The sequence below is a fragment of the Halichondria panicea genome, chromosome 5 (assembly GCF_963675165.1).
Source record: "Halichondria panicea chromosome 5, odHalPani1.1, whole genome shotgun sequence".
Taxonomy (NCBI): Eukaryota; Metazoa; Porifera; class Demospongiae; order Suberitida; family Halichondriidae; genus Halichondria; species Halichondria panicea.
Genome location: NC_087381.1, coordinates 757,261 through 784,732, shown reverse-complemented (window position 1 = coordinate 784,732; position 27,472 = coordinate 757,261). Strand labels below are relative to the sequence as shown.

Genomic DNA, 27,472 nt, shown 5'->3' with positions numbered 1-27,472 from the left:
TGCATATTCAAATGACTTGAGGTGCAGAGTGTTGCTACACTACTTAAGCAAACCAAGTAAGAGAATTAATGTACATCAGCAAAAGTACTGTAAAAGAATAGAGCATTAATTTGTTCGGGAGAAGTGGAGATGTCGAGCCAAAGTAGCAAAGGCATGCATGCATGGTCCTCATCCTATGTTGAATCCGTACAGCTAGTGCTATATATACAAATATACCCTTTGAAAATCTAGGCACTTACTTAGGAGAAGTTCAAGCAAAGATACACATACATTTGTACATAATTATGAAGCTTGTGGGCAGATCATAATCATGAGATCAGCTTTGTTGTGGTTTAGTGGTGAGTACTCACTTCAACATTCAACTTTGAATGATTCGAAAAGTACTGTACGTCCAGGTAAGCCACAAACCAACCTTTTCTATATACATTATTTTCAATTTGTATATTATTCGTTACTGTGTTTAATGTTCATTCAATTGCTAACACCTATTTTGTCAATTTGAAATCATAATTATTGCAAATTATTAACCTTTCTATAACACTCTAATATTTTTGAGCGAAAGCAAAAACATGGCGAGAGGCATTAATTAGCACAGCGCCAGCTTGAACACTAGTATAAATTATTACTGCATTTACCGTATTGGCATGTATATCTATCATGCACTCGATCCCAGCACGATTGATCTGTATGCATCATCGGCATGCATGGTCTGTTAAGCCGAGGGTTTGCACTTATAATTATATAGTGCTCTCTATAATTATGTGGAAATAATTATTATTCAGTCTTAATTTTAACACAGTGCAGAACACAAACACACATAAATTAATCATACTTCCAAAACTTTCATCAAGTCTAAAAACCGATAACTATCATACAAAGCAGTGCACAGATGCATTAAAAGTTTATTAGAATCCATAACACAATGCGAAGGATCCTTAACAAAGTCTCGACTATAAATAATGTGCTCTTTTAGGTGTTGATAATTCTTGTTGGCAATTAAACTTTCTAGACTATTGAGAGTTTGTTCGGCTTGTTTAGTGGGTGTTTTACTAGAGAACAGTGGTGTAGACGGTGTATTTGTTTGACCCTTGAGGGTGTCTCGCACATGCCCAGGGGCGTTGGGTACGACCCTGAGCTGAGTGGTCTGTGATTGATCTACAGGCATCTGACAATGGAGGAAGGCAGCCATCGCTCGAGAGATGAGTCGAAATCTGCAGAGGAAAAGAGGAGACATCTGAAATCAATAATATAAGAATACGTAGCGTAATAGAGCATCTTTTAACGACCATAACTTTAGTTCCGTTGGTCCGATACATTTTTTTGAAAGCTTATAGAGAGAGGCATTTCAGATCATAATTATATGCCCTATAGCTCATGAATATGTACACGCATGTGAGTAAGGCCATAATTAGTATGCCCTATTACTACAATGTTTTGTGAGTGAAAAACCTTTGCAAATGAACCAAATCCTGAAGCAGAAAGTAATACTCACTTTGCAATCTGGCAAGAATTGCCGTGATGTCATACCAGTATTATAGTACAACTGTATATAATTATAGGTATTTGCGTTTTGCGAAGACATTAGCACTCGCAAAGTTGCAAAAGTTATGTTTGATACTCGCAAAACATTGTATAATGCGATACCTAGATATAATTATACATGCAGAATTGATAATTAATACACACAGTATATATCAATCCCAAAGCGTAAGATCCTATACATATATAATTACGCAACCTATATCACGTTCCCTTCCACACCACACCCATGCACACACTCACTTCCACACTACACCCACACACTCCCTTCCACACCACACCCACACACTCACTCGTAGCTGTAGACAGACTTCTTCCCGAACCCGATTGCTCCTAGTAGACCCTCGGAGGCTTTGTCCTCTCCGTACCTGAGCATACTTGCAGCTATCGTGCTGAAATGGGATGGGGTCAAGTCCGAATTGGTACCTTCATAACGAATCTGTCTCAGCAGTAGGCCTAGTGTTTTCTCCCACAGTAGAAACATCTTAGCTTCATTAGAGATCCCAGCACTGAATGTGTGTGTGAGGGTGTATAAGACAAAAGCGTGTGACTACATGATGTACATGTGTAGCTAGAAAGATACAATGTACATTGCATGTGTACGTGCACATTGGAGCCAATAAAAACATACATTCATGAATATTGGATGGGATCGAGTCAAATGCCTTTATGCTCAAGTGCATGTAGACTTTTGATGCATATACGTACATTACATGCAAATCGATTCACACACACACACACACACACACACACACACACACACACACACACACACACACACACACGCACACGCACACGCACACACACACTATATGAACACGTACAGAGGTTTCACTTGAGTGCACCATCCAACCAGCTTGGAGCATATCCGAGACTCTTGTGCCATGCTCGTACACTGCGGCAACATTTGCAGCAACTGTGCATGCAAAGTAAGACCAGCAAATTCGGCAATACTACAAGCACAAAATTCCTCAACGATCTCGTCAGACATGATCAACGATTGGACAACGCTTTTCCAGCCATACATGCAGAGAGGATCTTTGGGGAGCACTTCCATATACGGCTGAGGCTTGGGAACAGCTGTAAAGTGACGCTCCATTGAGTGCTCGATCACGCGTACCATACAGCGTATTGAGTGGATGGCACTGCAGCCTGAGAAAGAGACAATGACATGTACATGTATAGTAACATAATTATTATACACTGCTAATATTTTGTATGTTGCAAATTTTTAATGGGTGAAAATCACCAAAACTCAAATTTTTGAATGGCCATAAACCATTACATTTAGTTCTGGTGACTCTATTTTCAATGACTTTCAAGAGCTCGATTTTTCAGTTCAAATATCTGACACATTTTCGACAAAAATTAATGAGAAATTTGGTCATCTTGAAAAATTGAGAGTTCAGTTATCCCATTTTAAGACCGCTTTCAGAAAAGCATTGTCACTAAAACACAAACTATAGCTATTACAATAGACAGTGAGTCCCAAGCAACTAAAACAGTACAACTTGTATATCATATTATTTTACGTGTACGTACGTACGACAGTGTGTGTGTGTGTGGGGTAACTGACTTGCTGTAATGGTTGGTAGTGTGAGGAGGTGGGCGTTGGGAAGCTGCTCGATGATATCGAAGGTCACGGTCATGAGCAGATCTAAAACGCTATCTGAGGATTGACAGCAACTAAACACGTTTAGGATAGCTTGCATCAAGGGCACTAGGTGGGCGGTGGTGTAGTCTGTGTACTCTGTGTGTGTTGTGTGTGTGTGTGTGTGTGTGTATGGTGTGTGTGTGTGTGTATGTGAAGTGTGAGGGTGATGTCAGAGGGTTTGTCAATGGTGGTACTACATGACGGCATGTGCGTGCGTATCAATGGTTTAAAGTATATGTGAACTAGATACTATAGCTAGTAATTACATTAAGGAATACTGCTCAAAAAAAGAAGGAAATCGTTAGTTTATACTTCAATTTAAGATAGTAGCCATGGTAATAGACCAATGTGGAGGCACCAAATGTTTCACCATTGACACAGATATCCACTGCCGTCTGATAGAGATGGGAGAGAGCATCAGAGTAGGTCTGAGAGAGACAGCTGCTCTTGAGAGTGCTCCGTCCAATCAGATCCACGACAAGGTGAACATACGCCATCCTTTTCTCCCAAGTATCCTACAACAACAAAAGCAAAATTCAAATAAACGCACGTACTACGTATAAACATATAATGGGAACTTTACAATATGATCGCTAATTAGGGCGCCACAAACATTTTTCAATTTTTCTGGGACGCACAAATGAACGGAGAAAAATACATGTCATTGAGCCTCAACTAAGAGTGATAGCCACGTCAAAATTGCGGAATAAATAACTTTAATGGCTTCATTCGGCGCTCAATGAAAAATTAGACTGTTCCAAGTTGGGGAGAGTGACGCCTTTAATTACACATGTACGTAGAATTAGGACAATACAGGAATTTAAGGAATGAACAAACGGGTATAATTATGTTCATATTATATTTACGTTATGCCAGAACTCGGGAGGACCGTTACTCGACGGAAAGCCAGCTGCAGATTTCAGTAACCTGCACAAGAGTATATACGAGTAACGTACATACGTACGACAAGTTCAACACGCGGGAGTGTTAATTACTTTACTTACCGTAGAGCGAGGAACAGACACGACCCTGTGTTGAGGACAGCAGTAGAGTCGCAGTTCTTCTTTTGCCAGGTAACCACATCTTGGTACGTCCTGCAACAAATCGTATATGCAGTAATTATAATTATGCAAAAATTGACAAATTGCTGGAAGTGATAGATCATTTGTATAACCTAGCTATAACTTATAACCTTTGCATAAACATATGAATTTCTCCAAATGCTAATTAGTTAATTAGTTTTGAACCATCAGGCTATAGACTCACGATATGGGCCGTCAAAGATATACGTAATTGGATGGGAGGATATAACTTACTTGGCACCTACTGTCTCCCAATGAAATGAGTGGGCGTCGGATATCACCTCAGGCATACCAGTATCCTATAGGGTTATGGCACACACACATAATTTTATAGCAATTAAGCAGACAAGAAAAAGCACGACGGAAATTAATTTTGTGTACGTATGTGAGTGTGTAATAAAAAGCTACCTTGGCACTCATGACCTGATCTTCGGCTGCTAACATGACCAACAGCTGCAACAGCATGATGTGGAAGTTGACTGCCATTGCCTCGTCGTTGTCATGGTCACCAATGTCACTATGTAAACACACAAAGTGATCGTCACAGCATATACAACCACATATACTGTGTTAGTTTATTGTGTAATTAAGCTTTCAACTGTTCAAAGTGTACATGTTTGATTGTTATGGAAACCAGGAACATTTACACAAAACTGCTATAAAAGTAATCACTAGACGTACAAGTTACTTACTGGCAGCCTCGTTCTCAAGTCTATTTACTTGACATGTAAATATAGAACGGAAAGAAAATTAAATCTGCCTAGGAATAAGTTCAACTCACTGGTAACTAGCTGCTATTCTCTTCCACTCAATGGACGGGAATATTCTCCCAAGGAACACAAAACAAGACCGTGGTGAGGTGTCCAATAGTCTAAGCTTCATCATAGAATCCAGGGCGGCTAGGTCAGGAGTGAACGAGCACCATGGCAACCGTACAAGGACAGAGTGATAGGTGGTGGTGATGTGTGGGTGTGTGTGAGGGAGACAGAGGGACGTGCAGTAGTACCTCCACACTTGGGACATTATGGTATCTGATGATTCGGGGTCTGTGGGGATGAATTTTATTTATGGAATGAAGTTGAGGAAATAATAATTACATGTATGGTTCTTAGTTCCAGAGGCAGGCCGGATAATTGAATATTGATAAACAACACAGCAAATTTATAGCAGGTGTTTGGACCTGTGTTAGCAGGCCACCCTCTATAATACAGCCAGGTTAATGCGGCCCCAAAGTCTCCATATATAGCAAGTGTTTGGACCTGTGTTAGCAGGCCACCCTCTATAATACAGCCAGGTTAATGCGGCCCCAAAGTCTCCATATATAGCAAGTGTTTGGACCTGTGTTAGCAGGCCACCCTCTATAATACAGCCAGGTTAATGGGCCCCAAAGTCTCCATATATAGCAAGTGTTTGGACCTGTGTTAGCAGGTCACCCTCTATACTACAGCCAGGTTAATGGGCCCCAAAGTCTCCATATATAGCAAGTGTTTGGACCTGTGTTAGCAGGCCACCCTCTATACTACAGTCACAGTTGGTCTGCCCAAGGTGACCTCTGTACAAATGTGCGTACATGTACTATAAGTATTTGCAATTTAGGTACAGTGTAGTGTAGTGTAAGATAAGCGACGGACCTTTGAGAGATGTTGTTGCAACTGTAATGACTTCGACAAATATAGACAATAGTTCAGCCATCAGATCACACTCTCCTCCAAGACACGGGAACAATCTGAAGAGAGGGAGGGATACAATAAGTCATAGAAGACTTTTATAACTTGGTCTCAAACCTTAATTTCTAATTATGAGTTCAGCCACTATATGTATATCCTAAATAAGAAATATTAATAAGCTACAAGGCGATACTGATACTCATGCATTATACAAACATAACCTGCATACATCTGCAACTCTAAGTCATCTCTCTCTAGGGTCTATAAGAATGGTAGATTATTGTCGAGTACTTACACTTTATTGCCTGTCTTATCGCCCCCCACATCGATAGGGGCAACCCACGGCTGAAACATCTCCACCAATGACACCCAGCACTCGTTCTCAGCTGTGTGTGTGTGTGTGTGTGTGTGTGTGTGTGTGTTTGGAAGGGGGGTAGTAAGCACAAGGCTAACTGGGTTGGATGGAACCGTGCCCAATGAAGCGTACCATTTTGACTCAAACGGAATGCATATTAACTTTTTAATGAAGGACTTTACAGTAACAATTATAGTTTTTCCGGTCTTCAGAGGAGCACCAAACCCGTCATTGCCAGTCCACAAGTTTCGGTCCCTTTAATTTCCTGACTTGTGGATAGCTCAAGGAAAGGCGGGACCACTCCCATACATGCGGAGTCCGGGTGTGACTGTCAAACCATAGACTCTATGGTTAAACACCACAAAACATGCAGTTGAAAAGCAAGCTAAAAACAATTTGTTTTTGTATTTTGTTTAGGAAGTAAAACTATTGGGTAATTTAGAAAGGCAAAATGTAACCCACGTTACGACATTAGTTTCTTTTATCTTTTCCATTTGTGGAGATGCTAATTCTTCTGTCTCTCTAGCTCTATAGCTAGCTTTGTTCGCAGATTTTTAGTACCATGACGATTATTTTTAGGCTCATGTGATTCCTCTATCTGGGTGTATCATCTATGTTAGGCGTTTTGTGGCTTGTAGCTACATGTACTATCAGTGTAAGATTTAAGGACAATGTGCAATAAATAATGCCAGTGTGTGTGTGTGAGGGTGTGTGGTGTGGGTGATTATTATGTTGTGGACCTGTGATAGCAGCTACATCACCCTCTATAATACTGCCACTATACTGGTCTGCCCATGCATGAATGCTGTAAATGCACAAAAAATAAATCAACATAGGTTTCACCTGCACAATGATCAGCCGTCTCCATGGAAACAGCCTCCACCCACCGCTCAACGAGACCCAGACACAGTCCCCTAATGAAATTTCCAATTACAGGGACGTACTCTTTAATTAGAAGTGAGTACAGACTCTCTCCGGAAATCATCCTCTTCTGAACGTAATTGGATGACAATAATTTAATCGAATCTCGAATTAAGTTGAGACTAAGGTTACATCCGTTCAGGGTGTCATGTGACCCGACAAGAGTGCAAAGGTCGTTCCAGACGTCTATTGTGATGCTCCCGTTGTCTGAACCTATAAAAATGCACATCATTAACTTTAGATACTACATATGTTTTGCAAATGAGCCAAATCAGCAGAAATATTGACAATTTGCGTTCTAACTTTTGCAAGTACCAGTACAATTATTAGGTATTTGGATCTTAGTTGATTTTCACAAAACATTGTAGTAAAAATTATGTGTCTGCAAACACAGAACAAAAAGCTAGATAAGTGATGGTCAGATATCGAAAGTACCACAACCACTTAGAAACCTTGTAAGGTGTGGGAATAATTGAATAAGAGGTTACTGTATAAATTGTGTACTTTATAGTCAGTGCATTCTTCGAACTGAGCTACACATGTACAGCACAAAGATGGGCTCGAATGTGAAGATTATCGGTATCTCAGTGGCAGCGTTTGTGCTACTGACAATCTCAATGTTTGGCAGTCTATTCTTTGCTGTGTGGAATCTACATGGCCTAAGTATAGCCCAAAGTGTGAGTCTAAAAGATGTGAATCAGAACCAAATGACTGAATTGCAAAATCTAAAATCTGAGAATGCGAACCTACAGAACCAAATCTCTGAATTGCGAGGCTTTGTCGGAGCTAATCCACACCCCCACTCGAGTGATGAAGCCACGGTGATGGACACACTAAAGCGACTAACTCGACAATCCAACTCCTCTCAGAGTGCTACTGATCTACTTGCTGATGCTCTGGCAGAACTAATTGAAAAGAAACTCTACACTATAATGGACTGTGCTAGAGATGATGCTGATAATTTAACCGACTGTTCGCTCAAGCCAGGCCCAAAGGGGGGGACAAGGGATGCGTTACTTCACTTTTCCGATATGGTAAGGATCGAAATGTCGATCATACAGTGTACATGTTATATTCATTGTCCACTACAATTCACCCTCGTCCTCGGAGGTTTACATACATGTACTAGTAATCTTACTTTAGCAAAGTTTGCATATGTTTGATGCTCAAAAAATATTGTAGTAAAAACATCAGCGTGCATGCCTGTATACACTATGTAGTAGCTACGTATATACACTCTCACAATTGATGGCCATCCTGAGTACCTCGTAGTACTGGTCAGGGAACTTGTGACTGGCCAGCTGAACAAAGTGTTTCCGATATAGCTGCACATGATTACATCATCATGGTGTCATGACAGTTTACTTGCACATGGATAAAAATTGCACATTTCTATAAGCCACACTTTTTATTATTCAAGACAACATACAGTGTACTACACTAAACCACATCAAAGGCTATTGCTACGATTCATTAACCACATCAAACGATATTGCTACGATTCATTAACTACATCAAAGGATATTGCTACAAGTCACTCACCTCCACCAGTAGAGCGTTGTCTCTACCAGGAGTTGGACCAGATAAACAAAGACCTTGAGATATGAACTGTAGCAGCTGACTCCTGTCGTCTCCGCTGGGGTCAAAGTTTACCAGCCAAGACGGAATGTTGAACTGCGTGTGTGTGTGTGCATATACATGTACCTAAACCACAAGATGGGTTTGATAGATAACGTTACCTTGGTGAGTACAGAGAAGGCTACTGACGGACTTTCTTTGACGGCCATTTCTGCAGCTGTCCCGTACATATTGATAAACTCCTCCGGCGACAGGTTCGGTTGGAACAGAGGCACCAGGATGTCAGAGTTGCCTTGTTGAGAGAGCAGCTGGTCGAGAACATTGCTAGTTTGTTGAGAGTCACGCTGAATGAACTCCTGAGAAGACGAAGGGGGAGTATAATTGTTACAGTAGTGAAGGTGAACTGTTTAAGTTGTTCAATCAAATTTAACGCCACTATATTAAAAATGTGCGTACACAAAACAATATCGTAATATATACTATTCTGAAGGATGACCCTTTACCAGAGTACATTCACCTCTACACATTGTATAATTCGTACTCCACCCACACATTAGGGCAAATGTAAACTGGTAAAGGGACATTCTTATCATAAACGAATTTTCTAACTACATACTTGTCCGAGTATTTGCAGGCAGGCAGTGAGGACTTGTCTTGAAGGTGGGTAGCGGCGAGTGTTCTGACCTATGAACCCAAGGATCTCGTAAAATATGGCAATCCCGTTTTGTAGACCAATGTTCGGGTAGCGACCTGTACAAGGGAGAAACATCATTGATTTTCATTTATAAGAGATTTGTTATATATAATTCGTCATTGTCCTAATATCTATATGTACATGTCAACAATGCTACCCTCACACACACACACACCCACGCCCACACATCCCACCTCCCCACACTATCACACACCAGGATTCTCGGCTGCAATCTTGGCCAACTCTGCCACAGTGTTTTCTAGCTTCATGACAAGCTGACAGAGTTCCGGCACCACAGGTGATGAAAGAGAGCTAACCATGTCACTATATTCTGATCTGTTGACGTTGAGGTCTTGTTCTACCCTCGGCTGCACTGTCATCTCCTCAATCTGTGTGTGGGTGTGTGGTGTGTGTGTGGGGTGTGTGTAGTGTGTGTGTGTAGTGTGGTGTGGGCGGGGTGTGAAGCTACTAATGGTGCAGTCCATGCAAAACTGAGAATATAGATACAACAGTGGCTGTATTATAGAGGGTGGCCTGCTAACAAAAACATGCTATGGAGACTTTGCATGGAGCCCATTGTATTATAGAGGGTGGCCTGCTATGTAGAGGGTGACCACAATAGACAAGAGACAGCCTTCACTATAAAATTATTATACTGAAAACCATCCCAAAACACAATCACACAGTTCCTCACCCTGAAGACAATAGTGGCCGGACCCTGACAGACACGAGAGCGGTTGAACCTGCTGTGACAAGGAACTCGGACGTGGAACTGTCGCGGCTCATTAGAATACAAGTTGGGCAGGCCCTCCATATATTGATCATCCAGGGTGGCGAGTGTAGACAGCTTAGAGCAGTAAGACCTGTATATACGGTTATGACAAAATACATCTGCTCTTAAAACTCTAGCTACTGTATAGCGGATTATTTTCGTACGAAAATTATTCAACCACAATAGATTCAACATCACTATCCTGAGCTGTAAGAATACGAAATACGAAAACTTCCACCATACGAAAATAACCCACTATACGGTTATATATAGATACGTAGCTAACAGCTGTTTCTTTATGCTTGCCCACTCACCTTGCTTGTCCAAAGATGCACTGAAGGTCGACCTTGACAACTGCTACAAGTGCGTCTCGGGACATTAGGACGTCTCGGGTTACCATGGAAACTGGTGGATTGATATAGACAAACGGTGGAGGTAGTGTTGGTGTTGGGGAGGAGTGTTTGAGACGAGCTTGAAGCCTTGTGCGAGCTGTGAGGGGGTGTGAGGAGTGTGTGTGGGTGTGAGGAGTGTGAGGAGTGTGTGAGGAGTGTGTGAGGAGTGGTTGATCATGCAAAAATAATATTGAACATGTACATGTACCTATTTCAGGGCTGGAATCCATTGTTTGAACTTTTGTCCCCAAATTCTTTTGGTAGATTGCTATCTCCATCCACTCTTGGACGAGGTTGTTCAGTTGACCTTTGACCTCCCACAGAGGCACGAATTCCATCCAGGGGGGCCCCTACGAGAGGAAACAACCAATCAGATCATTGTATTGTACTATATACAGTACTGTACATGCAGTATCAAAGTAGTATACTGGAATATCGTATTAACTACTAAAATTTTGGGCGAGCATCAAACATACGAAATTTGCAAGCGTTGATCACTTCGCAAAAATAAAAATGCAAAATCGCAAAACCTAAACTAGTACTAGCACATGTTAATTACACACAATCTTTGCCAGTTAGATCGCAAAGGGTAACATTTTCTTGAATTGCATGGCTCATTCGCAAAGTTTTTCTCACCAGCAAAATATTCTAGTAATAATATTATACGGGGAGCAACAAAAAAGTTTGTGAATTCCGCCCACTCACACGCTGGGCCTTGAAGACAGTTGTGAGTCTGTCTGGGTTGTACTGAGAGGGCAGTCCCCTGAGATAGAGGTCAGGTGTGTGGAGGCGTGGCTCCTCCAACCACAGTCGGAGGGTCTGGAACAAACTGTGTGTGTGTGTGTGTGTGTGTCATGGGGATACCAAAGAACAGAGCTACAATATACCGTATAGCGGGTTATTTTCGTATGGTGGACATTTTCGTATATTTCAATTGTAGAGCATCATACGAAAATTAAAATCTACCACAATAGATTCAACGTCACTATCCTGAGCTGTACAAATAAAATACGAAATATTTAACATGCACTAACGAAAATTACCGCTATACGATAGACACATGACACCTGTTATACATATACCTCAGGGTGTTAGGTAAGAAACGCCGCAAGAGGTCCCTCCTCTCTCCTTGGGGGGTTTCCTCCAGTTGACTGACCGCGTCCTTCAACCCCTTACACACGTCCGAGAGGGATGACTTCATGCGTTTCCGTAGTGACGCCGTTCGGGAGACTGAGAAGAAACGAATACCTTGACTACTTCTTTCCGGCATTCTGTGTGTGTGTGTGTGTGGTGTGGGCGTGTATGTTGAAAGAGTCCCTGATTACACACACACACACACCCCACACAACCCACTTACGATGAGTCCAGATGTGGTCTCTGCAGATACAACATGAAGAACCTCTGCCAAACGAGTGGCAGGACGGGGTGGGTGTGGTCCAACGAGGCTGCAAACTCCGCCCACCTATAGATGCAGAGGTGGGTGGAGGGGAATCCCCCTGGCAGACTCAGCTCAGTGAAAGCACGCTGGAAAAAGAGATTGTGTACTAGTGAGCGGGTGGCTTATGACAATTCACACAAAAAAACTAGGTCTAAGAATGGTTACTTCACTGAAATTCAAAGTTTCATATACCATTGGATTCGTTGTTAAAAAGCGCTTCTATCTATATGCTGTAGAGCTGATAAGCTGCTTCAAACAGCTAAAATTCACAGAATGTAGCATTTTCCATGCAGAAGTCCCTGACATACTTGTCAACCATAATAAAGCATAAAAAATGAAGCTATTATTATAAGTGACCACATAACTTCCGGGGCCGAACTCAATGCAAACACACATGTGCAACCAGTATACCTTTAGAGCAGTATCAATGGATATTTTATTGTCTTTTCTGAGCTGTTTGAGTAGAGCATTCCAAATGCCTTGTTCCTCCTCAAAAGTTTGCTCTGCACAGAGCGAATGAAAGGCCAGCCACGGACACTCGGAGCATGACTGTGGGGGTGGGGTGGGTGTGGTTAAGTAACTTCTAGGGGGTCTATAGAGGCAGGAAATGTTTGAAATTGTTTCAAAAATGGGAGGTCTGGGGGTCAGGCGCACCAGAAAATATTTGTCGAAAGTACAGTACAGTACATACGTATTTAAACATCCTTAATTGTTACTACTAATTAAATGACAAATTTCACATTAATTTTATATTAAGTATGTTAGTTAGCTCACTATAGCATTGTGCAGTGAAGGCACTCCGCTCTGTCGGACCATGGATGCAAGAGACGAAGTAACAGACGATATTAGACCCTTGCTAGGCTGAATGGGATTCAGTTCCTGTGGAATGGAACGAGACATGTATTATTAATCCACAAACTTTGACAGATTTAAACACATCAATAGATACACCTTTCTTCAAAGGGCTACAAAATGAATATTTTAATTGCGAAATTATTCACAATCCTAACTCAAGTTATGGGCTAGCTGTTAAATTGTAACTACACAAAATATGAATACATTTTTGCATACAGGAAACGGAATGGTGTCAAACAGGGACTTTTTTGGTAAAAATCACCAAAAGCTATAATTATTACCCATGATTTCTCTTCGAAAATGGAACATTTTGACCCAAAAACAGATTCCAAGGTTATCCTTGGCCCTCACCTTATATGCCTCTAGCAGCACGGATTGAATGCTGCTCTGCCATTGCTCTTGACTGTGAGTGGCCATACAGAGAGCATCTAGTATGTGAAGAATGCTGCCCTCTCGGTACCTAATGTGTGTGTGTGTGTGGTGTGGGCGTGTGTGTGTGGGTGGGTGGGTGGAGGGTGGCATCAATATCCACAAAGCCATGTACGTAGTAGTATGAATAATTATGCTAATTTCGTCGTACCAGTTTGGACAAGCCAGTAGAATGTGTAACCAGAACTCTAGTACCTTCTCTCCGCCCACACCACTCGGACCACACGCCCCCTGCAGCTGCGTCTGTGTGTGCGTATTTGGAAAGGGGGTAGTAAGCACAAGGCTAACTGGGTTGGATGGAACCTCGCCCGGTGAAGCATAAAATTGACTCAAACGGAATGCATATTTGATTTTAATGAAGGACATTCACAGTAACAATAATAGTTTTCCCGGTCTTCAGAGGAGCACCAAACCCGTCATTGCCAGTCCACAAGTTTCAGTCCCTTTAATTTCCTGACTTGTGGATAGCTCAAGGAAAGGCGGGACCACTCCCATACATGCGGAGTCCGGGTGTGACTGTCAAACCATAGACTCTATGGTTAAACACCACAAAACATGCAGTTGAAAACAAACTAAAAATTTTTACTTACTATTTTCTGTTTAGAAAATTATTGGGTGTATGTAGTAGTCGTAAGAATTTAGATAGGCAAAATATAACCCACGTGACGATGTTGGTTTCTTTTATCTTTTCCATTTTGAGGATTTGAGAATGCTTTTTCTGTCTCTATTTATTTGCAGATTTTTAGTACTATGACGATTACTTTTAGGCTCATGTGATTCCTCTATCTGGGTGTATCATCTATGTTAGGCGTTTTGTGGCTTGTAGCTACATATACTATCAGTGTAAGATCTAAGCTTGGTTCTGGATTTTCTATATGCCAGTGTGTGTGTGTGTGTGTGTGTGTGTGTGTGTGTGTGTGTGTGGGCGTCATGTGTGTGTGTTTGTGTGGGGGCTAATCAATGAGCAACCAAAGATCGAGAGTATGTGAAATGGTAAGACATGACACGCATGAAATGATGGCTAATACAGTGAGATATTTATCTACCTGAATGAGGGCGGACATTTTCTTGGTGACAAAGTGAGGGGGCGTGGCATACGTCCATTTTTCTTTGAGGGAGGCGTTCACTTGATCAGCATTGCACACAGACACTATGATCGCAATAAACCTGTGGAGAATGCGTTACACTTGAAACCTCATACCGTATTAATCTACATTAATTTTGTAGAATGTTTTGCGTGTATTAAAACATTATTATTATGCTAACTTTGATCACTTCTGCAAAATAAAATCGTAAAATCACAAAACCTAAACTAGTAGTGGTAATGACACACGATCCTTGCCAGAACGCAATTATTATAGTTAGATAGCAATATACACGTACAATATGCCACTGCAGATTTTGATTTCAATTGATATTGTATTCCTAGAACAAAGGGGCTGATATGGCTCATTCGCAAAAGTTTTTCACCAGCAAAATATTCTAGTAATACGGTACGTGTTTCATATACTTACCCTTCTTCCTCTAGAAGTGCTTCTCTGTGGTTGAAGAATCGAGGTGTGATGTTTGCCAATACCCGGAGTACGGGCAGATAGTAACCGTTGGTGATGAGCTGACGTATCATTGAGATACCGCCAGTCACAAAGCGGGTAGTACTGGAGGGGGTCAAATAATAATAATTATCTGGTCTCGATATAATTATATGTACATGTACTTAAATACTCGTAAATAGGTTTTGAAGACCAACAGTTACAATAAAAAGAATTACATGTATAAGTAGTGACATCTCACACACTCACACCCACTTCACCACCCCCACACACGCCCACTCACTCTGCGCCTAAGCTAGTGATGCACAGAGCCACATAGTACGCTAACTGTCCCTCGTTTGTCACAGCATCTCTCAGCTCTGCCAACTCAGTCTCACTAGAGCTCGTTAGGTCTGGGAGAATGATGTCATCACCATGGGGGGTCCTACACACCCAGGGAGGGTCAGACCCACTCGGAGAGTCTGTGAGATCACATGACAAGTAAAATACGATATAATTAATGTATAAATAGAAAATTACGATAACTACACCGTATAACATAACTGGAAAATAATATTTGGCAGGTATTATAATTATTTGGCGAATGAGCCATTTGAACTGACTTGGTAATTTTTTACCTAGTGTCTCAGGCGTGGCTACTACAGCAATGACGTTGTGTCCACTGGAAAACTTTAATTTGACGGTTTTAAATTTAGCGATCTTTGATAAAAATTCGCCAAATCACTAAAATTAATGAAACACTTGCCCCACATTTTCCCGTTGGTATATAATTATAACGTGAACAGACATACCAGATTGTTCTTGTGTTGAGCTTGTGAGAGGGTTCAAAGTTCGCATGCTTCGCTGTACAACTTGAAGTGGGTGGAGCTTCAACATAAGGATCACTTCCCACGCCCACTTGACATAGGCCGTCTGTTCCGTTGCTATGGTGAACCGCTGGAGATACGTGTACTGCAGGGAAGAGTAAAATAATTATTAATTGAAGTAAGTAAAACACGAGTTTTAGTATTCCCTCTGATCAGTACGCGCGCTCTATAGCGGAGAAATTTTTAATATTTTATTGTAGCGTGGATAATTAGAAAGAAGATACGCAAAAACAGAACAAATCTCACACTCTTCACCACTCACACACGCCCACTCAATCTGGGCCAATTTTTAGCAATATGCATACCCCCACCCACTCCACACACACACCTTTCCCGGTGTGTAGTCTCGTCCGCCCGGCTGTGTGGGTAAGTGACGAGTGTGAGCCTCCACGATCGCCAAGGCAACAGAGCAATGGACGGACCAAGGTAACACAAGCTCGCTGGAGCCCTCCTGTGTGGAGGAAACAAAGAGAGAGTCAAAGATAGTTCATCGCCAATACATAACATTTTAGATACAGCACTTTAAAACGCACTACACCCACACACGCCCGCCCACACACACACCTCTGATTTGGTACCCCAGTTGAGGCCACTCAGAATATTTCGAGCGAGAAGACTTTCTGGAGAGGTCAAAGGTGAGTTGATCAGCCAGCTTGAGATCACGCTCAGGTCATGTGACGTGGGGATCCAGAGATGCAACGGAAGCTCTTTGAACAGCAAAATGCAATTCTGAGTAGAAACAAGCAAGTTTTGGTCTAAATACAATTTAGAATCTAGAGCTACATTAATTTTTAATGTATCACCTTCCAACGGCCATAACTTTAATTTTCATGGTTTTCGTGGTTGGAGGTCTGACCATGAATATTTTACCCACGAATGAAGCGACCTTGCCTACCTTTACCTACAGTGCAAGCAGCTACCACGAAAATATTACCCACGAAATGTCTCAATATTGTTGAACCACGAATATTTTGTCCCCCGAAAATTACCCACTATACGGTATAATACTAGCTAGCTATGGGGTGCCGTTTGTGTCAAAATATTGAAATGAAAACACAAGGTTTTGGTGGTATTTAGTACACAACTGAGGGTATTTACTAAACAACTGAGGGTATTTAGCAAACGACTGAGGGCATTTAGTAAATGTCTGTGGGTATTTACTAAGCAACTGAGGGTATTTACTAAGCAACTGAGGGTATTTAGCAAACGACTGAGGGCATTTAGTGAATGACTGAGAGTACTTTAGCAAATGGCGGAGGGGATTTAACAAATAACTGAAGGCATTTAGTAAATAGCTGAGGGGATTTAGTAAACAACTGAGGGTATTCTCTTCAGCGAGTCAAGGTCAACACTAGGCGTTTGTCTACTCCTCTTAACAGAGTGTGAATTCATCTGGGCACAGTAGAGCTCTAGCTATAGCTACAGAATTCTAGAAGAAGTCATGCACACTGTGCATGCGCACAACCTTGTGCCCTGCACACCTCCCTAATACCAGGAGCAGATTACAGATTAGTCAGTTGTTTAGTAAATACCCTCAGTTGTTTACTAAATACCCTCAGTCCTTTGCTTAAATACCCTCAATTGTTTAGTAAATACCCTCAGTCCTTTGCTAAATACCCTCAGTTGTTTGCTTAAATACCCTCAATTGTTTAGTAAATACCCTCAGTCCTTTGCTAAATACCCTCAGTTGTTTGCTTAAATACCCTCAATTGTTTAGTAAATACCCTCAGTCCTTTGCTAAATACCCTCAGTTGTTTGCTAAATACCCTCAAATGTTTAGTAAATACCACCAAAACCTTGTGTTTTTGTTATCAATATTTTGACACAAATGGCACCCCATAGCTAGCTTACCTCTCCAGCTTGACCTATGACTGATTCTACCCTCTGCAGCAGAGTGGAGGTTATAAAGGGATGGACGATGGCTATGGAATCCAGGAGGGTGTGCCCTGTACGCGAATAGGCTTCCTTAGCGTAGTCTACCACCTGGGTGCACTGTGTGTGTGTGGTGTGTGTGTGGGTGGTATGTGTGTGTGTGTGTGTGTGTGTGTGTGTGTGTGTGTGTGTGTGTGTGTGTGTGTGTGTGTAGTGTACCCTTGCAAAATAAACTGTACAGAGCAAAATTAGCCTCCTTCACCGGCCTTTGAAAGAAGTTCCCTAGTGGGAAGTGCGGCCTGGGATCGAGGCTAATAGCACCTATGATATAGCTAAGGTTGTGTTACTAAGTAGTGTGCTATGTCCCAAACCACACAAATGAGGTGAAGTTGATGTTTAGCAGTAGAACTGCTTGTATACTTTTTTACAGACGGCAAAAATAATTCTCATGAATTATTCATGTTTAGACTCCCCACGTTAGAAGTAAGCCTTGAGGCGAAACACGGATGGTACCGGAAGTGCATTCCGTTGCCAATCCCTTCTATCTATGGTAAAACCACGCTTGAATTTTCATGGAGGTTAGCTTACCATCAAATTTTTACCTGCTATATAATTTTAGATCTCACCTCGAATATTTCTAGTGAGATGGTATTGATCAGGTCCTTCTCGGTGTGGGGGCGTGCCCTGGCAATGTTGACGAGGGTGGTGAGGAGGAACACTGCCTGTGACGTGTACGTCTTCATCAGGTGATCCACAAACTGGTCCTTGTAGCGAACATCTGGAGGTAACAAAGAGAGAGTGAATGAAACACAATCCGGATGCCGTAGTGCTAAAAATATATATATATAAAATTATGTGTTTTTGGCCAATTTTAAGGCTTCAAATACATTACTTATTTCCTCGATCAAAATTAATTAATTTGTACATGCAGGCCTCCAATAAATTGTGCAATACAGTGAATTTTCGAAGCCAAAGTAGTACCGTGATAATGATAGGTATCTATCTAAGTTTAGATCATGTTTGTCATAAATACTGCAATCTGATTGGTTAGAGGAAATGTTCTATCCACTTTAGAAAATCATGTACTTCAATAGAAAATCATGTACTTCAATAGAAAATCATGTACTTCACTTAGAAAATCATGTAGCAAAGATTAGATAAGAACATTCAAATCTGATTGGCTAAATACTCATGGTTGCTATGATCTAAAATGCTTAGACACTGTTTAGGAAGTTTCCACATGATTTAGAAGTCCTCAGGGCTAGTAGAACCCTCACTGCGTTCGGGATACTACAAAACCAGCCCTTTGGGCTTCTAAATCATGTAGAAACTTCCTAAACAGTGTCTAACTATTATATTGCATACCATAAAACGAGTATATTTCGAGGGTATAAAAGTTTTGCGGTTTTCGCTGATTATCAATGTACAGCGAACATCATTATTATACCCACGAATTTAATATCACAGTATGCACGATGCAAAAATAGTAATTAAATATTAATATAATAACAACCTTTCATTGCTTCTTGGATGTCGGACACGCTGTCCGGAGACGATTCCCGTTGGTTGTCCCTAGCAACACCGCCTCCATTGTTACCATAGCAACCACTCGTCACTAGAGAGTCTGGACTCGGCTTGCAGTAAATATTCCAGAATATCTTCCAAACAGTTTCCATTGAAACACTATCGTACGGCATATCCGCTAGAAATTGCCAAGCTCCCAACCTAAAAGAAAAAATAACATTATTGTCATAATTATCATAATAATAGAGAGAGCTAGAGTCTCAAACATTTTCTTTGCATCAGCTGTGTTTGGTAAGTAACAGGACTTCCTGTCTAAAACACGTAATTTGATACTATATGCATTGTTGCATTTTGAGTGGGCAGATCAAAGGAAACACTGTGCCAATATCTTGAGGCAAGTGATGGTGGCAGCTCCAGGCGCTCTGATTGGTCAGTTATCAAGCAGAAAATCATGTTACTTTCCGCATACATCTGATGCAAGGTAATGCTTCGTTAGATGCTGTTTTATTATGGACTCTTGTTATAATTATTTAAAGGAGCTTACTTGTGTGCTGACAGTATCCATCGAGTTGCTCGCAGGACAAACTGGTCAAACTCGAGTTGTAACCGGTTGAGCGAGTATCGTGGGTCTCCGCCCACGCACTCTGAGGGCATGGAAGTGGGCGTGTCTCCACAAGTGAGGCGATGGGACTTGTAGAGCATCCATATGTCCGCTAGGTACTGTACAGTTTGTCTGTGGGGATGTGTAATGAGTGGGTATGATGAGTGGGCGTGTGTGTGGGAGGGGTAATAAGTTACATCCAATAATAATTAATTTTTACTACTGTAACAGCTACCGTATAGCGCGAAATTTTCGAGGCACTTATATTTCGTGGATTGGCCTCTAAAAGCCATTTCGTTGCACAATGTTCGCGGAATGACTGCTTACCGGAAGCCACGCCTTTAAATCTTGCACGTTATAGCAGGTAAAGAACGATTTTCGTGGACTTAATTTTCGTGTAGGATTGCTAACCCACGAAATCCACGAAAATTAAGCCCCTCGAAAATTTCACGCTATACGGTATTTAAACGCACATTTGAGTAATAATAATAATTATGGCAATTTATAATCTGTTGCTTTATACATGTATGTACATGTATAAAGAGCTTGTGTATACAATGTAGTGCACCCCCCACACCACACACCCCCACACCACACACCCACACCACACACACACACACGCACCTGATTGTCCTGCCGACCTGCTTGAGGAACTCCTTATAGCGGGCCATTCTGAGTGTGGAGAAGGCCGCTCCCAACAGACGAATAAGACATGTTCCAAACCCAAAGAGACGGAGAATATTGTGACTGCTCACCCTCTCCACGTTGAAGTCATCTGTGTGGGTGTGGAGTGGGTGGGAGTGAGGGAGTGTGTGTGTGTGGGGGGCAACGATGTAACTACAAGTACATGTACATGTAAAACATACATAGAAAAAATTAATATTTAAGCACTTCATAATTATAATGTAATGAGATGGTAGCATTGTTACACAAATTTATGGGAAACCACACCCACCACCGCCTGTTGTCCCGGAGAGGATGTGTTGGAAAAGATCGGTGAACATGAACTGATCGAATATCTTGATGAAGTCCGTCTCTTTGAGCAGCAGATGAGAATCATCAGCTCCGATATCCTCCTGTGTGTGTGTGTGTGTGTGTGTGTGTGTGTGTGGTGTGTGTGTGGGTGGGTGTGTGTGTGTGTGTGTGGTGTGTGTATGGGTGGGTGGGTGGGTGTGTGTGTGTGTGCATGTGGTGGGTGGGATGTGTGTGTACATTTAGGTATTATTATAGACAACTGCATTCTAGCTTTTAATTAGCTCAAAACTAGCTGAGTTGCGTGCCCTCTTTGCAAATTTATGATTATTAAATGAAGATGTACATGTGCGTATCATAATTATATTTATAGCTCAAAACTCAATCTGATTGGTTGATTCTCACGTCGTCGGACTCCACAAACGTCCATGTTTCTGATATCTGTCTGTTCACTCCCACTTCTGCTGACTCAACAACTTGAGACTTAATCTCAAACAGTGCCAACATTGCCTCACGATCTCTACAGGCACACATGGGTAACAAAGAAAGAAACGTTAATGCGCGACTGTCATGATTGTCATGTGATACAACAAAAATGTGCTATAATTATATAAATTGTTATAAGTGCTGCAATAGACTAGCTCACTCTATAGGGAAGAGAAGAGTTGCCAGGGAAGTGACAAAATGGTCGACTAAAGGTCCGCCCCAGTTGCCATAGAGACCAAACTCCACCCCCCACTCAAACACTAGGTTATTCTGAGCAGAACCAAGATCTGCAGGAAAAATGGATAACTTCCAATAATAAAATTGTGTAGCATAATATCTGGTTTTTATTCTAGGAAAACAACGGATAAATTTACATTAATCGTGCCAATTAATCGTTAATTTTTAACTCGTACTGTACGTACCTCCATTGGGGAACTGTGTGTGAAGAGTGTGTTTTGTGAGGAGGGGTGAGGGGGCGTGCACGTATTTGACCCCCCACTTGGCCACTCCGGGGGGGCATCGCAGGAGGTGGTTCAGTATGAACCGATGGTCTGAGAGAGACGCTATACGCAAGAGTGCACTCATCTGTGATGTGTGTGGCGTGGGTGTGTGTGTGGGGGAGTGTGAGGTGTGGGTGTGGGTGTGACGATATGCACGCTTATAAAGGCTAAATAAGTCAATAAGAATTTAAAAACCCTTTGTTACAAATGTAGACAATATCTGCCAATGGAATGATAATAATTATAATAAGATAGACATGCAAACCATCCTCTACGAGGACAGACCAGTTACATCAAAGAGATTATAAACCACATCAAAGGGTTCATAACTACATCAAAGGGTTTATAGACCACATCAAAGGGTTCATAGACTACATCAAAGGGTTCATAGACGACATCAAAGGCTCACCAGGAGGTCCAGCCACTGTCTACAGTCGTTGGAAAACTCTTTGTCTTGTACTGGCTTTCTCTCAAACATGAACAGTACGGAAATACAGTCCCTCAGGGCGGTCGTGTAGGGGTTCAGCTCACCAGGGGGGCACATCGGGACCCAGCCTGTGGAGGGTAGGGGTGGGGGGCATTGTATATATTGCATGTGACTGTGTCTAGTATAGTACATGTATTTTTGAACGGCTTTCTGAAAGCTTAAGAAATGAATTTTAAATGGCAGGTTGTATAGTTGAACATCTTTCAACAGCCATAACTTGAATACCGTTGATCTATTTTTTATGATTTTCTGAAAGCTTAGAAAGAGACCTTTCAAATGATGTGTTTCAATCCAACATTTTGTTGGGGCCCTAATTTGCCATTTTTCGGCCTTGGACCATTCATGGTACGGCCAAATTGGTGAATACTTCTATCTAAACTTTGATGACACCATTTGAACTCTTTTTCCCTAAGCTTTCAGAAAATCATAAAAAAGTTGACATTGGATCCACGGAATTCAAGTTATGGCAGCTGAAAGAGTCCTCGAACCATTAATTAAAATCTGGTGGTTTATATTTATGGAAATAAAAAAAATGTATTTGTTTGTAGGTCGTAGCTATAATTAATTATAACTCACAGGTCACGGGGGCGTCCCCTCCAAACGAGCTCAGCTCAGGATAAGAGCTGACCACTTTGAACAGGAAATTGTCGACGTGAATACGAGCTAGCTGACTCGAGTACGACCGAATACACAGCTCCTGAGGGGTTAAAACAAAATCCTGTATCATAGGCCCGTTACTGTATAGCGGGTAATTCGTGGGGTAAAAAATTCGCTCAACTCAAAGACGGTGGTTTTCGTGAGTATAAATTTCGTTTAGTCTCGTTGCCTGCACTGCATTCCTAATTTCCTACGATCCGGTAAGCCACGCCCACATTAAAATTTCGTGGAGGTCAGCTTGCCCATGAAAATAATGAATATTTACCCCACAAAAATTACCCGCTATACGGTATAGCAATACTATAGTATATTTGCCACACTATAAAATGGGTGTGGTCTATTTCAGCCCACCTCCTGGATGAGCTCTCGCATGCCCTTGAGGGCAGTGGTTGTTTTGACGGCATGTTCCACCTTGAACACTGCGTATCGATAGTTGTGTGATTGTGTGACCTTTGAACCATCCGAGCATTTACCCTGTAGGAAGTGATCATCATAAACATGTATCACAAAATTTTATTGATTTTTGTTTTTGTTCCTAAATTCTCTTTTAACCAAAAATAGACGACCTCACACACACCATCACACCTCACACTCCCACGCACGCACACACACACACACACACACACACACACACACACACACACCTCACACTCCCTCACACACACACGTACCGTGGCGAACACCTCTTTCATCTCAGTGTCCCACACTAAGGACTGGTGTGTGGTGTACTGGTTCTGAAGAGCCTCCATTTCTTTGACAGAGCTGCTCCATGCTTGCTTGGCCTTGAGGAAGACGATTAGGAGGTCGTACAGCGGATGCCTCTCTTGACGAGTGTGCTGGAGGAAACAAAGAATAACAGGATGAACAAGGACAATAATATTTCACATGCTTATGACTATATGTACATGACTGTATGGTAGGCTGCATGCTGTGGGCCCATTAACATAGCTTGCTAATAAAGAGGTGGCCTGCTAACACAGGTCCAAACACTTGCTATGGAAACTTTGGGACCCATTAACCTGGCTGTGACATGATTGACAAACTACATGTATAAGTATCTTGAGCTTACTCTGAGAAAGTTCTCGACAAAAACAGAGTTGGTGTCTAGTTGTCTGTTTGGGCAGAGTATGGCAAGGTCTTCCTCAGAGAACGGTATCAGCTCTTCATCTCCTTCTTGTTCTGTGTGAGTGTGGGTGTGCGGATGGCGTGGGTGTGTGTGTGTGAGTGTGGGTGTGCGGATGGCGTGGGTGTGGGTGTGCGGATGGCGTGGGTGTGGGTGTGTGAGTGTGGGTGTGCGGATGGTGTGGGTGTGTGTGGGGGGGGGGATAACTTATAAAATCCCTTAAATTTTAGTATCTGGCATAAAAAATCTTTAAGTGAGCTTGATTTCCATTGTAAACCAAATATCGATAATATAAAAATGATGGCCAAAATGCTGCGAATATGTACAGTGCCTTCAGCTTTGAGAGTAAATTTAACCACAGAGGGAGTAGTTGTACTTAAATATATCTCAAGATTGGAACATTTCTAAAAAATTGTGCGGATACCGTTGTGTAGGTGAATAAATAAGCTACAACCTTATTTGAAAATATTTCCCCAAAAGTTGTTGTAGTGGGAAATCATTTTAGGTAAAAATGGGGGTGATCGTAAAATATATGTGTAACGTACATGAAATATCTCCGGAACTAAAGTATTTCTGGACAACTTTTTTGTATCAAAAGATAGAAAATTTATTAACAATTAATGTGCAAAAACAATTAGACCTTAGCCGACTTATTTGCTTGAGTTCCATCGCTAAGCGAAAAGGCACCTAAATTATCCCATAATTGAGTATTAAATCAGTACGTGTACTTATGTAAGCTATACGTAACCATGCATATGTTAGCTAAACTATTCAGGAATGTTGTGCCAAAGTTCCATACCTTAGCCGAAAACAATTGGTCTTTTCCATCGCTAAGCGATTGTCCACTATAGAAAAATGTTGGTGTTTTATAAACCACCACATACCCACCACCTTTGGTTGCCATGGAAATATTTTTGGATATGTTTTAGATAATTTGTTTACCAACACAATGGTATCATCATATTTTCTTAGAAATGTTCCAATCTCAAAATATTTACATTTATGTACTAACACGTACCAAATTGCGTTTATTTACTCTATAGACTAAAGGCACTGTACATGCATGTATTAAGTAGTACTTAGCTAGCTATGGAATCACCTTGCATGATACTGTCCAGCTGAGGGTAGAGCAGCTCACTGGTCTCCACACTCCTCACGCCCACCACACTCCTCACACTCTCCACACCCTCCACACGAGGGGCCAGTTGTGAAGTCTCGCTGAGCTCAAGCAGTGCGGGGGCGGACGGTACTACGCTCTGATTGGCTAATTCGTCTGTCACATGACTTGGTGCCGATGGCTCTACGATCTGATTGGTCGGCTCTACTGTTTCGAGTCTCGGTGTAGAATGTTCTGCTATTTCATTGGTCGATTTTTCCGTCAGGTGACTTGTAGCAACTTCTTGTTCCTCGATATTCAATGGGGCTACATTTTCCTCAGTTAGTGTCTGTTCTGGTACCAATACCAGGGCCTGTTCTGATTCCAATGCAGAGGCCTGTTCAGGTTCCAATACCGAGGCCTGTTCTGGTACCATTACTGATGCACCCTCTGTATTGGAATCAATGTTCTGTTCTGGTACCAATACTGAGGCCTGATTTTCGACAGGATCATTTTTAGTTACTCCATCTTCTTCTGTACCTTCAATCTTGTTCAACTCTGGCTCTATTTGAGGTAATATTTCCTTGATTACCAGGGGCTTACTCGCCTCGTCTTTAGTCGTCACATGATCAGCGTCAGCGCCAGCGCTAGGTTTTTGCTTGTCTTTGGGAGTGGTGAGTGGGTCGGATAGAACCGTAACAGAGGCTCCACTGGACACTGGGGTCTGTATGAGGAATCAAGTGTATATATCGTAGTGCTAGAAATATAATTATGGCAAGCATAAAACGAAACATTATGCAATTTTGCTATAATTGTGATATATAAATGTATGCAGATATGATAGGCCCTCACATAAATAGCACCAGTTTGTATCACGCTTTCTGCATCATGTGCGCCCGACAAATCTTTACGCCCGACAAAAACTCAAGAGAGGAACTAAATCAGTTGTTGCATATAATACATTTCTAGCAATACGTTAATTTTATGGTGGCAGTCTTTTAGAGATCAACAGCATAAAATGACTGCACTCTAACCTGAGTGTCTCTAGTGTGGTCACACAATAAAAACAGCAGCCATAACAAAATGTTTGGACCTGTGTTAGCAGGCCACCCTCAGAGGAGGTCCGACAACCGTGCGCCTAGCATTAATATTTGCTGAATCAGCATTTACCTTTACAGATGTTATTGATCGAGAGAGTTAGAGCTTCTACTAAAACAAGGCCTAACAATACAGGCCTAACAATGCAAGACAGAGGACTGACTCTAAGTCTAAGAAGAGTGCAACATCTAAAGGCAAGTTTTATGAAAGTTCTGATTCAGCAAACATTAATGTTAGGCGCACGGTTGTCGGACCTCCTCTGGGCCACCCTCTGTACTGATTATGTGATGGGTAATAAGCTAATGTCATATATTTTATTACTTATGGCTTTGTATTAACAATAACCTGTGAAAAATGGCCCCAAAATGTATGGCCAAAGAGACCATGCACATCTCATAATATCTTAATATACATCCAACAAGGTGACGTCCCCTCAGCTCCCTACTGGTTACTAGGGTACACACAACAAGGTGACGTCCCCTCAGCTCCCTACTGGTTACTAGGGTACACACAACAAGGTGACGTCCCCTCAGCTCCCTACTGGTTACTAGGGTACATCCAACAAGGTGACGTCCCCTCAGCTCCCTACTGGTTACTAGGGTACTCTCTAGATCACTACCACATTCTCCGTAATCCCCCCAGGCACATGATTATCATGTTTGCAAACGTTAATATAATAAATTATTTATTAAAATTAAACGGACAATAAAATACTTACTTCTTGAACAGTGGTGGACACCTCCTTAGCCACACCTACAACGATAATAATAAGAAAAAAAATTATTCGGTACTACGGCTATTTTGTTCAACTCACCACTCGGTGCTTTGGTTTTCGGTCTTCTCTTTTTTTTAGGCCTCGTTACTTCCATTACGTCCAATCAGATTGTACCTGCGTGTGTGTGTGGGGGGGGGGGGAGTTGTGCTCTATAAGACATCTTCGTTGCTAGCTACTATAGCAAACTAGTAGTATTATACTGTAGAGCACATACTGATACACATTAATTTGTGACAGATTAGCTGAGTAGATCCACCCACTAAAATTACAGCTCTCAAAACGTAGGCTACGAGTACGACGCTCACTTGCGTACAATAAATCACTTTATTTTCTCACCACTCAAAAAACCTGGTCCACCATTGCTTAGCTATCTCTTGGAAGAGCTGAGCTGTATTGTACTGTACCTAAAATATGCTGTACTGGGAATGCTTATCACATGATAAATATGCTGGAAGGTGAAATCCCTTACTCCTTGGCTACACCCCACAA

At 41.7% G+C, this 27,472-nt stretch overlaps 1 protein-coding gene across 1 annotated transcript; it reads right to left on the bottom strand.

Moving 5' to 3' along the window:
* Positions 1–757: 757 nt before the first annotated feature.
* On the bottom strand, positions 758–27,436 carry LOC135336417 (ectopic P granules protein 5 homolog). Its single transcript, XM_064532183.1, has 52 exons — positions 27,320–27,436; positions 27,023–27,097; positions 26,927–26,961; positions 25,114–25,834; positions 23,961–24,070; positions 23,563–23,727; positions 23,243–23,365; positions 22,811–22,931; positions 22,157–22,302; positions 21,670–21,832; positions 21,408–21,534; positions 21,167–21,281; positions 20,745–20,865; positions 20,414–20,564; positions 19,733–19,921; positions 19,178–19,389; positions 18,291–18,442; positions 17,644–17,784; positions 16,357–16,521; positions 16,121–16,243; positions 15,718–15,877; positions 15,210–15,387; positions 14,891–15,031; positions 14,423–14,543; positions 13,528–13,619; positions 13,299–13,407; positions 12,867–12,971; positions 12,504–12,641; positions 12,012–12,178; positions 11,737–11,925; positions 11,360–11,483; positions 10,863–11,004; positions 10,577–10,751; positions 10,185–10,353; positions 9,705–9,879; positions 9,413–9,546; positions 8,958–9,152; positions 8,761–8,892; positions 8,462–8,543; positions 7,141–7,431; positions 6,238–6,328; positions 5,907–6,001; positions 5,057–5,321; positions 4,684–4,792; positions 4,510–4,574; positions 4,198–4,287; positions 4,060–4,120; positions 3,564–3,708; positions 3,116–3,289; positions 2,364–2,691; positions 1,833–2,048; positions 758–1,211 (listed from the first exon to the last, which is right to left on the bottom strand). The coding sequence occupies exons 2-52, from the start codon at positions 27,075–27,077 to the stop codon at positions 827–829; spliced, it is 8,178 nt and encodes a 2,725-aa protein (XP_064388253.1). The 5' UTR covers positions 27,078–27,097; positions 27,320–27,436; the 3' UTR covers positions 758–826.
* Between the last annotated feature and the right edge of the window lie 36 nt (positions 27,437–27,472).

Coding starts and splice junctions, on each gene's coding strand:
- LOC135336417 (XM_064532183.1), bottom strand. CDS start 27,077: ATGGAAGTAACGAGGCCTAAAAAAAAGAGAAGACCGAAAACCAAAGCA. Junction 23,366..23,562: donor TGAAAGAGGTGTTCGCCACG/GTACGTGTGTGT, acceptor CACTTCCTACAG/GGTAAATGCTCGGATGGTTC. Junction 8,893..8,957: donor CCTTCTCTGTACTCACCAAG/GTAACGTTATCT, acceptor ACACACACGCAG/TTCAACATTCCGTCTTGGCT.